Source organism: Microcaecilia unicolor, chromosome 1 (genome assembly GCF_901765095.1).
Source record: "Microcaecilia unicolor chromosome 1, aMicUni1.1, whole genome shotgun sequence".
In the NCBI taxonomy this organism is placed as follows: domain Eukaryota; kingdom Metazoa; phylum Chordata; class Amphibia; order Gymnophiona; family Siphonopidae; genus Microcaecilia; species Microcaecilia unicolor.
In genome coordinates this window covers 4,662,474-4,676,890 of record NC_044031.1, presented here as the reverse complement: position 1 = coordinate 4,676,890, position 14,417 = coordinate 4,662,474, and the positions used below count along the sequence as shown (strand labels likewise).

Below are 14,417 nucleotides of genomic sequence, written 5' to 3'. Positions count from 1 at the left end.
GCAGAGCAGGAACAGAAGGGAGCAGGCAAGTAAGCTGGACCTCAGGAAAAAAATAGCACTGTATGTATCCCTCATTCATAAATCTCTGACTCTAAAGTTTAGCAATTTCATTAAAGCAAAATGTATTTTCATAACACTTCAAAGATTTCCAACTCAAAATAGGAATGCTAATTCAAAATGTGAGCAAAGTCCTCTTAGTTTCCAAAGATTCTTTTTCTAATCTCCTTTGCACCAAAGGATATAATTCAGATCAAACATTTGTCTCTGATCAACTATCTCAGATCAAATATTTATTTCAGATTAAATATTAAGGTTTCCTTGCTTACAGTCACTTAAATCTACCTAGCCTTTATATAGTTTATAGGATTTAAACACTCTTAAACTGAAATTCACCCTTTTCTATTCTTCATAAACTTCAAGTAATCCTGAAATATTCAGATCCTTTTTCACTAGAGAAATCTCAAACTTCAATCTCCACCAACCTCTTTTCATTCATATTTTCTCATTTACCACATAATCTGGCAGTCTTTTATAATTTCAGTCAACACACACAGGAACTCACAGCTGCATGTCTCTCTTGGCCAAACCGACAGTCAGTTGCTGTCTCACTCTGTTCCCTTCCCGGCAGGTTTCTAACAAAAGCTGATCATCCAATCAGAGAGCTCTATTTGAATGCAGATTAACATACAGACACTGTAATCGGAATTTTTAGTGAAAAACACTAGATAAACCCTTCGTTTTTGGACCAAACTTCACACTTTTGATCAGAGCCATGCCCTAACATTAAGGCTGTAAACACTTCCATCATTTTTTATTCATAAATATGCAAATGAGAACCTCCCAAAAACGGACTAATTTGCATACGATTTAAACAAATCTGAGCATATGACAACCAAGTACAGACTCCCAGCACCTGAATTCTGCAATTAGATTTAATACAAATACTTTAAAAACTTATTTTTAACACTTTTAAAATTTCAGGTTGTCTTTAATTTGAATGCGGTTCAAGCTCTGAAGCTCACCCTGAGTGAGGAATTAGCCCCAAACCACAGCATATATAGCAATTTGGTTGCATTCTTTAAAATAACTTGAAGAGCCTGCCTGCCTCAGTGAATACTGCTGTTGCTTTCACTTCCGGTTTGCCATGAAAAGGAGGGCAGGGGCGATCGCAACTTCAGCTAGTGAGTGGAAGGCAGGGACCGTAGCGCAGCAGCGCCCCTCAAAGGCAGGCGCCCCCCTGCATTGCTTACCTGGCTTACCGCATTGGCACGGCCCTGATTCCATTGATAAGAAGGCAGTGCAAGGTGTTCAGCTGGCAATTTGTGGTGGTTATGTAGCAAAGAGCGACCTTCTGGAAACTGCACGGCTGGAGTCAGGAGCGACCTTCCTAGTAGACGTGCTAAATGCCTTGGAGTGGCCTTCCTAGTGGTGACCAAAGCAGTCTTCATTTCCTTGTTTCATTCTGTCATGTTGCACAATACCCTACAGCCTTTCTTCTGTTCCCTCCTAGTGGCTGTAGAACTGGTCAGTAGATGCAACCTGCAAGTCTCAGCACTGCAAGATCCCCTTTCAGGGTTTGTTGTTTGGGAAGGAGCGTGAAAAGCCGGTCAAGGACCTGGGAAAGTCCGGGCTTCAGAGCCTCCTTGAAGACAAGTCCTGCTCAGCAGCTAGATGCATGGAGAGCCAGTTCTACTCAACGAGGTGCACCGCCTAGGACTCAAAAGAGACAGTCCTTTTGAGGAGCTAGGAGGACTATGGGACCTTCCTCCTTCTGTTGCTCTGCTGCAAACGTCTACAGCAAGGAGCAGTGGGCTCTGTCCAAAGGGGGGTAGGTGGGGTGTTCAGTCCATCTAACAGGTCTAGGCAACCAATCCAGTGTGAAACAATTGATGGTTTTTTAAACTGCTCTTTAGACTAAACCTTTTCCCACATTTGGTACACAGAAAAGGTTTTTCCCCAGTGTGAGTTCGCAGGTGATTTATCAGGCAAAACCGGCGTGTGAAGCTCTTCTTGCATTCTGTGCAGGGAAATAGTCTTTTGTGGCTTCTCTGATGTGTCCGTAGGGATTTCAAACGTGTGAAATCTTTCCCACATTCTGAACACGAAAAGATTCTCTCTCCGGTGTGGATTCTTTGATGTAATTTTAGGTAACCCTTGCATCTGAAGCTTTTCTTGCATTCGCTACATGGAAAGGGTTTTTCTTTCAGGTGAATTATCTGGTGCCCTGTTAGTGCACACTTTGAACTAAAACATTTTCCACATTCACTGCACGGAAATGTTCTATCACCTGTGTGGATATTCTGATGGAATCTTAGGCTACTTTTCCAACTGTAACGTTTCCCACATTCAGCACATTTAAATGGTCTTTCTCCCGTGTGGCTTCTATAATGATTCTCTAGCTGTCCTTTGAAATGAAAACATTTCTCACATTCAGTGCATTGAAATGGTTTCTCACACTCAGTACATGGACAGCGTCTCTCTTGTGTGTGTGTTTTCAGGTGTTGAGTTAGGAGATCCTTACGATTGAAACATTTGTCACACTCAGTACATGGAAAGCGTCTCTCTTGTGTGTGTGTTTTCAGGTGTTCAGTTAGGAGATCCTTACGATTGAAACATTTGTCACACTCAGTACATGGACAGCGTCTCTCTTGTGTGTGTGTTTTCAGGTGTTGTGTTAGGTGATCCTTACGATTGAAAGATCTGTCACACTCAGTACATGGAAAGCGTCTCTCTTGTGTGTGTATTTTCAAGTGTCGTATTAGGTGATCCTTACGATTGAAACATTTGTCACACTCAGTACATGGAAATCGTCTCTCTTCTGTGTGTGTTTTCAGATGTTGTGTTAGGTGATCCTTACGATGGAAACATTTGTCACACTCAGTATATGGACAGCGTCTCTCTTGTGTGTGTGTTTTCAGGTGTCGTATTAGGTGATCCTTACGATTGAAACATTTGTCACACTCAGTACATGGAAAGTGTCTCTCTTTTGTGTGTGTTTTCAGGTGTTGTGATAAGTGTTCCTCGTGTGTAAAAGATTTCTCACGTTCTTCTCGCTTCTCCTCTGTCTCCTTTTCTTGTGTGATCTCGTCACCTAGTGGAGGTTGAGAAAGGCATTAATCATATATTCCTGACTGTAAAAATATTTCTGCATTTCTGATCCTATAATCACTGCTCTGAGATGATCAGACACTGATGCAGCCGCACATTTCGGATCAGCTGTGATTAATGTGACTCTCCCAGTTACAATTAATTCAAAATACCAGTATTAAGTTGCTTACGGGAGTTCATATTTCTTCTCTCATAACAGCATAATTTTATTTCTGTTTATTTATTTGGATTTATTTACCGCCTTCTTGAAGGAATTCACTCAAGGCTGATTACAGTAAGAATCAGTGGGGGAAATAAGTATTTGATCCCTTGCTGATTTTGTAAGTTTGCCCACTGACAAAGACATGAGCAGCCCATAATTGAAGGGTAGGTTATTGGTAACAGTGAGAGATAGCACATCACAAATTAAATCCGGAAAATCACATTGTGGAAAGTATATGAATTTATTTGCATTCTGCAGAGGGAAATAAGTATTTGATCCCCCACCAACAAGTAAGAGATCTGGCCCCTACAGACCAGGTAGATGCTCCAAATCAACTCGTTACCTGCATGACAGACAGCTGTCGGCAATGGTCACCTGTATGAAAGACACCTGTCCACAGACTCAGTGAATCAGTCAGACTCTAACCTCTACAAAATGGCCAAGAGCAAGGAGCTGTCTAAGGATGTCAGGGACAAGATCATACACCTGCACAAGGCTGGAATGGGCTACAAAACCATCAGTAAGACGCTGGGCGAGAAGGAGACAACTGTTGGTGCCATAGTAAGAAAATGGAAGAAGTACAAAATGACTGTCAATCGACAAAGATCTGGGGCTCCACGCAAAATCTCACCTCGTGGGGTATCCTTGATCATGAGGAAGGTTAGAAATCAGCCTACAACTACAAGGGGGGAACTTGTCAATGATCTCAAGGCAGCTGGGACCACTGTCACCACGAAAACCATTGGTAACACATTACGACATAACGGATTGCAATCCTGCAGTGCCCGCAAGGTCCCCCTGCTCCGGAAGGCACATGTGACGGCCCGTCTAAAGTTTGCCAGTGATAACCTGGATGATGCCGAGAGTGATTGGGAGAAGGTGCTGTGGTCAGATGAGACAAAAATTGAGCTCTTTGGCATGAACTCAACTCGCCGTGTTTGGAGGAAGAGAAATGCTGCCTATGACCCAAAGAACACCGTCCCCACTGTCAAGCATGGAGGTGGAAATGTTATGTTTTGGGGGTGTTTCTCTGCTAAGGGCACAGGACTACTTCACCGCATCAATGGGAGAATGGATGGGGCCATGTACCGTACAATTCTGAGTGACAACCTCCTTCCCTCCGCCAGGGCCTTAAAAATGGGTCGTGGCTGGGTCTTCCAGCCCGACAATGACCCAAAACATACAGCCAAGGCAACAAAGGAGTGGCTCAGGAAGAAGCACATTAGGGTCATGGAGTGGCCTAGCCAGTCACCAGACCTTAATCCCATTGAAAACTTATGGAGGGAGCTGAAGCTGCGAGTTGCCAAGCGACAGCCCAGAACTCTTAATGATTTAGAGATGATCTGCAAAGAGGAGTGGACCAAAATTCCTCCTGACATGTGTGCAAACCTCATCATCAACTACAGAAGACGTCTGACCGCTGTGCTTGCCAACAAGGGTTTTGCCACCAAGTATTAGGTCTTGTTTGCCAGAGGGATTAAATACTTATTTCCCTCTGCAGAATGCAAATAAATTCATATACTTTCCACAATGTGATTTTCCGGATTTAATTTGTGATGTGCTATCTCTCACTGTTACCAATAACCTACCCTTCAATTATGGGCTGCTCATGTCTTTGTCAGTGGGCAAACTTACAAAATCAGCAAGGGATCAAATACTTATTTCCCCCACTGTATTTACCGCCTTCTTGAAGGAATTCACTCAAGGCTGATTACAGTAAGAATAGATCAAACTGCAGTAAAAATAGTCAAATATCAATACAAAGTATGGCACAGTATGCTACTTACTATGTCAACCCAATACGTAATAGAACATTTGAACAGACAGTGAAGGGTATAGAAAAGATGGAACCTATAGATAGGTAAGAGAGTAAGAGGAGTTGGAAAATAAGGCGACTAATTTTAAGAAAGTTGCACATGAGGTCAGAGAGATGGTTAAATATTATCTCAGCTAGAGTAGCAGTGGATGAACATGTCACTCAGCTACCGTAACAAATTTAAAATTCTTCTTTTGACACACATCCCACATCCTCTGTTAGCAGTGATTGTTCAGGGCTACGGGATAAGCAGTTATTTATATGCTGATGACATTGTATTGGTAGCTAAAACCAAACCCCCATCTCTGGACCTTACCCAAGTGCAAACATGTTTGAATGCAGTCACAGCTTAGCTACAGAGTCATCAGTTGGTTTTTAATGTCACTAAGACTATGGCATGTTGGGTGTCTGGACATTGTGCCCAGCTCACATTAACTCCAATCTCATTGGGAGGATCAGGTGGCTAAGGTGTTGCAAAGAGTTTTTTTTTTTGTTTTCTTCTTGGGTACATTGCGATACCTTTATTAAAGAGGGGATCCTTCATACATTGATACATATCCTTTTAGTATCTCAATTGGACTATGTCAATGTTGTTTAAGCGGGTATGACATTGGTTTATTTGCACAGCTGCAGACCTTGGAGAATGTTGCCATACAAATACAAATCAACTTGTGGATCCAATTTCTCCTACATAAGCACACAACTGTGAAACGTACTACCAAAAGCCGTGAAAACAACGCACGACCACCTAAACTTCCGGAAATCAATAAAAACCAACCTGTTCAAAAAGGCTTACCCCATCAACCCAACTTAAGTGCCTAAACTCCGCAACACAATGAAAACAAAGCTTAGACCTCATAGACCTACCAACAAGAAACGCAATCGAATCAACATGAACTTACCTAAATCTCCACCACCCAAGCTGCAAAGGTCTCAAATACAAATCAACTTATGGATCCAATTTCTCCTACATAAGCACACAACTGTGGAATGCACTACCAAAAGACGTGAAATCAACGCACGACCACCTAAACTTCCGGAAATCTCTAAAAACCAACCTGTTCAAAAAGGCATACCCCATCAACCCAACTTAAGTGCCTAAACTCCGCAACACAATGAAACCAAAGCTTGTAACAGACTCCACATAACTCTTCCTCTCTATAATTCCCAATGTGTCTATAACACATGAACCTTATCCGACCACACCAACTCAGTGTATTTGTTTCTCTACTGGAGAAGGCGAACGCCTCTACGGCACAATGTAAGCCACATTGAGCCTGCAAATAGGTGGGAAAATGTGGGATACAAATGTAACAAATAAATACATAAATATGTCTTTTGGATAAGAACATAAGAATACCCATACTGGGTCAGACCAATGGTCTCTCTAGCCCAGTATCCTGCTTCCAGCTGTGGCCAATCCAGCTCATAAGTACCTAGCAAAAACCCAATTACCAGCAAAATTCCATGCTACCAATCCCAGGGCAAGCAGTAGCTTCCCCCATGTCCATCTCAATAACAGACTATAGACTCAGGAACTTGTCCAAACCTTTTTTTAAACCCAGATATGTAACCGCTGTTACCACATCCTCTGGCAATGAGTTCCAGAGGTTAACTATTCATTGAGTGAAAAAATATTTCCTCCTATTTGTTTTAAATGTATTTCCATGTAACTTCCTTGAGTGACCCCTAGTCTTTGTACTTTTGGAATGAGTAAAAAATCAAAAGCAAACGCCGGCGTTAGAGGCTGTTAGCGCCATATTAGCGCCGGCATTTGCTACCGCCCCATGATTCCCTTACATGGTCTGTAGCCCCGCCCAGCGCATCCCAGGATGCCCTGGGTGGGCCTGGGCGCTGCCATTTTGCTGTGTCGTCAACCAAGAGGAGGGAGGCAGGCTGCGTCCCTCCTCCAACTAAGGTAGGGGGGCCGGGAGGGGGTTGTCCTTACGCTGGACCACCAGGGATCGCTCGGACAACGCTGGGGGGGGGGGGGGGAGTTGTGGTGGGCTGGAGGTCCACCAGACCTCCAGCTCCCCCTGTCGCTCACTGGGTGGTAGGGGGTTTTGCCGGCGGCCACTAGACCACCAGGGACCAATTTCGGGGGGTTTGGGGGTGCTGGAGATCCACCGGATCTCCAGCCCTCCCTGGACCTGGGGGGTGGAATCGTCAGGGGGACCGGAGGTCCACCGGACCTCCAGCCCCCATTGCTCGGGCCTCGGGGCAGGGTGTTAGTTAACGGGGCAGGGTGTTTGACAGGTTTGGGCTTTTGACAGTCCAGACCTGTCAAACAAGTGTGGGAGGATTGTGCTGAGCGCATGCTCAGGCACAATTCACCCGCACTTGTACCCGATGATCAGAGATAATTGCGCTGCTTAAATTTACATGCATTATCTCTGATCATCGGTGCGGTAAAGCCCCGCACTGTTCCAGCGCTATTTTAGAGCGCTGTTTGGAACAGCGTGGGGCTTTTGATCATGAGGGCCTCAGGATTTTATAGACCTCAATCACATCCCCACTCGAGGGCCAGATGCACTAAGCTTAACGAGCCATTAACGAGCAAGTACATTACCCTGGCATGCACTAAAGGCCCTTTTCCGATGACGGCAGCAGCTAACGAAAACGGAATGCAGATGAGCAAATCGTGTAGAAACCCTATTGTAATGAGATGCACTAACATTTTCCGATTGCCTTAACGTTGAAAAATGTAGTGAGAGGTCTGTACCTCAAGTTGGGGCTGCGCGGGATTGAAAACTTCATAAAATGTGACCTAAAAAAAATTGCGGGGGGAAAAAACGGCCAAGTGCTCGTCATGGACATCCATTATGGGTGGCCTACCCCCCCCCCCCCCCCCCTGCAATAATAAAAAGTTCCTTTTTGGCCGTCTTTCACTCCGCTGAGAGGCTTCCAGGTTTCTCAGCGCCGCTCACTCCCTCCACGGCCTGCTGCAAGCTCCGATGCTGCAGGCTTCATCATTCAACCCCGCAATACTAAAAACTTCCGTTCTGGCCGTCTTTCACTCAGCTGAGAGACCCGGAAGCCTAGCATCCTGTTTGCTTTATTGACCGCTGCTGTACACTGGGCAAAATATTTCAGCGTATTATCTACAATGACACCTAGATCTTTTTTCTTGAGCTCTGACTCCTAAAGTGGACCCTAGCATTCAATAACTATGATTTGGATTATTCTTCCCATAGTGCATCACTTTGCATTTGTCTACGTTAAATTTTATCTGCCATTTGGATGCCCAGTCTTCCAATTTCCTAAGGTCTTCCTACAACTTTTCACAATCCGTATGTATTATAACAACTTTGAATAGCTTTGTGTCATCTGCAAATTTGGGGCCTCATTGTCTCAGCAGGGACCGCTAGCGCAGCTTGATGAAAGAAGGGGTTAATCACCTTGTTGTTCCGACTTCCACATCATTTATAAATATGTTAAATAGCACCGGTCTCAGTACAGATCCCTGTGGCACTTTACTATTCACCCTCCTCCATTGAGAAAAATGGCCATTTAACCCTACCCTCTGTTTTCCTGTCCAATAGCCAATTCTTAATCCACACCAGAACCTTGCCTCCTATCCCATGACTTCTTAATTTTCTCAGCAGTCTCTCATGAGGAACTTTATCAAAAGCTTTCTGAAAATCTAGATACACTGCATCAACTGGATCACCTTTATCCACATGTTTATTCACGTCTTCAAAGAAATGAAGCAAATTGGTGAGTCAAGACTTCCCTTGGCTGAGCCCATGCTGACTCTGTCCCATTAAACCACATTTGTCTATGTGTTCTGTAATTTTATTCTTTATAATAGTTTCCACTATTTTGCCTGGCACTGAAGTCAGACTTCCCCGTCTGTAATTTCTCTATCACCCCTGGAACCCTTTTTAAAAATTGGCGTCACATTGGCCACCCTCCAATCTTCAGGTACTACGGACGACTTTAACGACAGGTTACAGATCGCCAACAACAGATCAGCAATTTCTTGTTCGAGTTCTTTCAGTAAGTATGATCATGTTATGCCTTTGTATGTTCATGGGTTCAAACTCTGTCTAATGTCCCTGGTCGACCGTTGAGTCAGGTACGAGCCATCACTTTGGTCACGCTCCATATCTCACCTACTTGTTGGTAGACCTATTCGTAACAGTACATTTTTTTTTTAGTTAGCGTCTATTCTGTGGAATCTTCTCCTTGATTTTATTAGAGCAGAGGGGTCTATAAAAAAATGTAAAGTTTTACTAAAAACATAAGGCCTGAAATGCAGCTGGCAGCGCTCGTTAAACCCAGAAATTCAATGACTGGCCAATTAAGTGATGCTAAAAATGATAAGTTAGCCCCAAACATAGATTTCTGGCCAGTTAAATCACTTTAAATCTTGACTCATTATTTTTTCACTCAGACGTTTGCAGGGGGTAATTGGGGGTACTGAGTACCGGCACCTTTTCCATTGTCTGCTAAAATTGACCCATGGTCCCCAAGTTTTAATGAAAGAGCTCAGGCTCTACACACCAATTCTGTCTTATCATAGATTCTGTGACTGGTTGCAGGGGGTCTGGCTGCTGTGGGGTGGGCCCATCAGTGATCACCCCACCCCTGAAGAGTGGCTTAGCATTTGAGTACCGGCACTGGGCGTTTGTCATTCAGGCCTCAGGGACTGGGGGGGGGGGGGGGGAGTTCCCTGAATGTTTTCTGTGATTAAGGAAGTGTGTTCTGGCTGGATAGGTGAGTTGTTCTGTTTAGTTGTGGATTTTCTATCATTTTTATGGAGTTCTTTTCATTTACTTGACTTTTTTGTAAACCTTTGTGATCTATTTAAGCTAAGTTTCAAAGCAAATGTTAATAAATTGTAAACTGTACATGCCATCGAGTATTGGCAGGTACCTTTTAGCATGTAGTTGGAAATAAGTCATTTCCACACGTATCTGTCAATATTAGCATTTAATGCGCATTCTTATCACCAGTGTTCCCTCTAAGATGCCAGTAGGGGGCGGTGCTTCAATATTGTGTTTTCAATTACTAGGGACAGGCAGGTTCCCTGGACTTCTGCAGAGCTTGCCTGTCCCACACTATTGAAAATATGATAGTGAAACAGCGCCCCCACTGGTAGGACTCTAGGTGGAGGACTCTCGCTCAGCCTAGAGGCAGGTGATAGGGAACAGGAGGACTTGCGTGTGGATGGGGTGGAGTAGAACAATCTCCTGTGGGAACCTTGAACCCAGCACCCAAGGGTCCATGGCCAGATCTTCAGCATTCAGCCCCCATTCCGCTCTGTGGGTTCATTATATACAGCCCACAGTGGCCCCTCCTTACATTTCTAGTCATTTGTTCTTCCACTTGCGCTTTCGAAAGAAGCCAAGAGAGAGATACGTCTGGCGAAAGTGCATGCGGAAGAACAAATGGCTAGAAATGTAAGGAGGGGTGACAAAAATTTCTTCAGGTATATAAGTGAAAGGAGAATGACTAAAAAGGGAATTGTGAGACTGAAAGATACTGCGAACCGCTATGTAGATAATGATGAAGAAAAAGCAAATTTGCTAAATAGATACTTTTGTTCTGTTTTCACAGAAGAAAATCCTGGACTGGCAAAAGTACATATGAGAATGGAGTGGATAGAGCACCGTTCACGGAAGAGAGTGTGTATCAACAACTTGAAAAGCTAAAGGTGGATAAAGCCATGGGACCGGATGGGATCCACCCTAGGATATTGAGGGAGCTCAGAGAGGTTCTGGCGGGTCCTCTTAAAGATTTGTTTAATAAATCCTTGGAAACGGGAGAGGTTCCGAGGGATTGGAGAACGGCGGAGGTGGTCCCTCTTCACAAAAGTGGTGATAGGGATGAAGCTGGAAACTACAGGCCGGTAAGCCTCACTTCGGTTTTACCAATAGTAAATCGTGCCAAACAAACGAATCTCATTGAATTCTTTGACTGGGTGACCAGAGAATTGAATCAAGGATGTGCTACTTAGATTTCAGGAAAGCGTTTGGCACGGTTCCCCACAGGAGGCTCTTGAATAAATTTGACAGGCTGAAGATAGGACCCAACATGATGAACTGGATTAGGAACTGGTTGACGGACAGACGCCAGAGGGTGGTGGTTAATGAAATTCGCTCGGAGGAGGGGAAGGTGAGTAGTGGAATGCCTCAGGGATCGGTGCTGGGGCCGATTCTGTTCAATATATTTGTGAGTGACATTGCCAAAGGGTTAGAAGGTAAAGTTTGCCTTTTTGCAGATACCAAGATTTATAACAGAGTGGACACCCCGGAGGGAGTGGAAAACATGAAAAAGGATCTGCAGAAGCTAGAAGAATGGTCTAATGTTTGGCAATTAAAATTCAATGCTAAAAAATGCAAAATGAGTCTGTCATGTATCCAGGGGCTTCGCCATAGATAATTTTGTGAACCAGGGTGCAGATTTTGAAGGCAATGCGTTCTTTGATTGGGAGCCAGTGTAATTTTTCACAGAGGGGTTTTGCACTTTCAAATCTTGTTTTTCCAAATATAAGTCTAGCTACTATGTTTTGAGCGGTCTGAGGTTTCTTTAAGATTTGTTCTTTGCATCCTGCATAGATTCCATTGCAGTAGTCTAGGTGGGTTATTACCATTGATTGTACCAGGTGTTATGGTATAAGCCAATCATCAGAATTAAATGTGTAGCATGATGTGGTGTTGGATCAGATACATATATATACACCAATATATTTGTGCAGCTTTTAAATATATATATATATTTGACACTGCAGCAGAGAGAATAGTTTCATTTCAAGCCTCTCTCTCTCCATCCCTTTTTCTGGGAACTTCTGATAGCAGGGATAGTTAATTACAAACACTTAACAAAGACAAAAGAGAGATATATAACTCTCTCTGCCCTCCCACCTAAAAAGACTGAACAAAAGGTGGGTACCTGGACGCTCATCAGGACATCTCTGAAAACCAAAGACCCAAGAGACCGAAAGTCTGGAGAGCCCATTGAAGACAAAGACTTCAGAGGGGAAACCATAAACAGGACATTTGCTTGTCAAAGGTATACCTGCCCCTCCCATCAGCTTTCAGACATGTGCAGAAAGGAAGGACTTATAATGTGGTCATGTGAACAGACTACATTAACCATAATGCCTTGCAAAATATCCAGGACATGCACACACCATGCTTCTCTGCTAACATTATAAAAGGCCTGGAAACAGCCCAGCTCGCTCTCTTGGGACCTGCCTCCTCTTGGAACCTGCTGCTCTCTTTGGGGTCCGCTGATGCCTTGCTCCTGAAACATGTGCTCATCAATCAGCTGGACCACAGCATGCTTGTAACAAGGACTTGTAAGTAACATAACTTTTGATCTAGACCTGCTACTTTGTTCTATTTTAAGCACAGATTACCTGTAAAGATCTTTTAAAACCTACCTCTCGTGTGCAATTGTATATTAAATCAACCTTTTTGAAGCTAAAAATACGGTCTCTTTGTGTTCTGAGTATATGGTATCTTTTAGATATACTTAATTTATTTAATTTATTGCAATTATCACCTTTGGTGATTGGTGGAGAAATTAATATCCTAAAACTTATAAATACAGCATCTGCTCTTAAATTATAAACAGTAGCGAGTTGCTCTAGAGCTCTTTCCCCAAAATAAATCATTTCTTGTAACACCAGGTTGCGAAAAGTTTCCCTCGGGAAGGATTGTTTTACGCGTTTAAGTTTCCACATTGACTGGAACATTTTCTTTGTGGTGGATTTCACTTTGTGGTGTTAGGTGGTGAGAGTCTGATATGTACAGACAGGGAGAGGGATCTTGGGGTGATAGTATCTGAGGATCTGAAGGCGATGAAACAGTGTGACAAGGCAATGGGTGAAAATCCCCGGAGGATTTTACAGGGGCTGTATAGAGAGAGGTGTGACCAGCAGAAGAAAGGAGGTGTTGATGCCCCTGTACAAGTCATTGGTGAGGCTCCATCTGGAGTATTGTGTTCAGTTTTGGAGGCCGTATCTCGCTAAGGATGTAAAAAGAATTGAAGCGGTGCAAAGAAAAGCTACGAGGATGGTATGGGATTTGTGTTACAAGACGTATGAAGAGAGACTTGCTGACCTGAACATATATACTCTGGAGGAAAGGAGGAACAGGGGTGATATGATACAGACGTTCAAATATTTGAAAGGTATTAATCCGCAAAGGAACCTTTTCCGGAGATGGGACGGCAGAAGAACTAGAGGACATGATGAAATGAGACTGAAGGGGGGCAGACTCAAGAAAAATGTCAGGAAGTATTTTTTCACAGAGAGAGTGGTGGATACTTGGAATGCCCTGCCGCGGGAGATCGTGGAGATGAAAACGGTAACGGAATTAAAAAATGAGTGAGATAAACATAAAGGAATCCTGCTCAGAAGGAATGGATCCTTAGAAGCTTAGCCAAGATTGAGTGGCAGAGCCGGTGGTGGGAGGCAGGGCTAGTGCTGGGCAGACAGCAGACTTCTACGGTCTGTGCCCTGAAAATGGCAGATACAAATCAAGGTCAGATACACATAAAGTAGCACATATGAGTTTATCTTGTTGGGCAGACTGGATGGACCGTACAGGTCTTTCTCTGCCGTCATCTACTATGTTACTAAGTAAGTACAGTCATGGGCTGGGCTGAACTGACACCAGATATGCAATGTCGTGGCATGTGTGGCTCCAGGCATTCAATATCCAGCCATCAGCGATCACCCAGAAGTTAAACAGGCACCGGCCAATCTTAAGACCACTGCCTGATTAACCTTACCAAATAAAGTTAGGACAGACGTTTTGCTGCCTGCCAGTCTGCCTCTAAACTAATTAGACCTAAATGTGTATACAGACTGTTGTGTGATTTCATTTTCAGGAAGTGTCCTCACTTTGGAACCATAAGAAATCAGCCCCTCTGTCTTCTAAAAATGAAGATAATACAATCCTTACCTAGAGACATCAGGATCTCATAATTCTCCTTCATCGCCCTTTATCAGTCACATGGGCTTCCTGCACTGAGACTCACCTACTGCTAGTCACTCCTTAATGTGATTGAGAAGGGATTTTAACAGGGGGAATAACAGGAAATCCTTACCTAGAGACATCAGGATCTCATAATTCTCCTTCATAACTCATTATCAGTCATGCCGGCTTCCTGCACTGAGACTCACCTACTGCCAGTCACTCCTTAATGTGCTTGAGAAGGGATTTTAACAGGGGGAATAACAGGAAATCCTTACCTAGAGACATCAGAGTCTCATAATTCTCCTTCATCACGTCCATGTGAAGCTCCTTCTGCCCTTCATCTAAATACTCCCACTCC

At 43.7% G+C, this 14,417-nt stretch overlaps 1 protein-coding gene across 2 annotated transcripts; it reads right to left on the bottom strand.

Annotated features, from left to right (window-relative positions):
• Positions 1-1,835: 1,835 nt before the first annotated feature.
• Positions 1,836-14,362, bottom strand: LOC115462193 (gastrula zinc finger protein XlCGF26.1-like). 2 transcript variants are annotated; one of them, XM_030192209.1, is made up of 2 exons: positions 14,335-14,362; positions 1,836-3,091 (listed from the first exon to the last, which is right to left on the bottom strand). In XM_030192209.1, exons 1-2 carry the CDS (start codon positions 14,342-14,344, stop codon positions 1,860-1,862), a joined length of 1,242 nt encoding a protein of 413 aa, XP_030048069.1. In that variant the 5' UTR covers positions 14,345-14,362; the 3' UTR covers positions 1,836-1,859. The 2 variants fall into 2 exon arrangements, with proteins under 2 accessions (XP_030048069.1, XP_030048074.1); XM_030192214.1 differs by lacking the exon at positions 14,335-14,362 and adding an exon at positions 14,190-14,212.
• Positions 14,363-14,417: the final 55 nt, after the last annotated feature.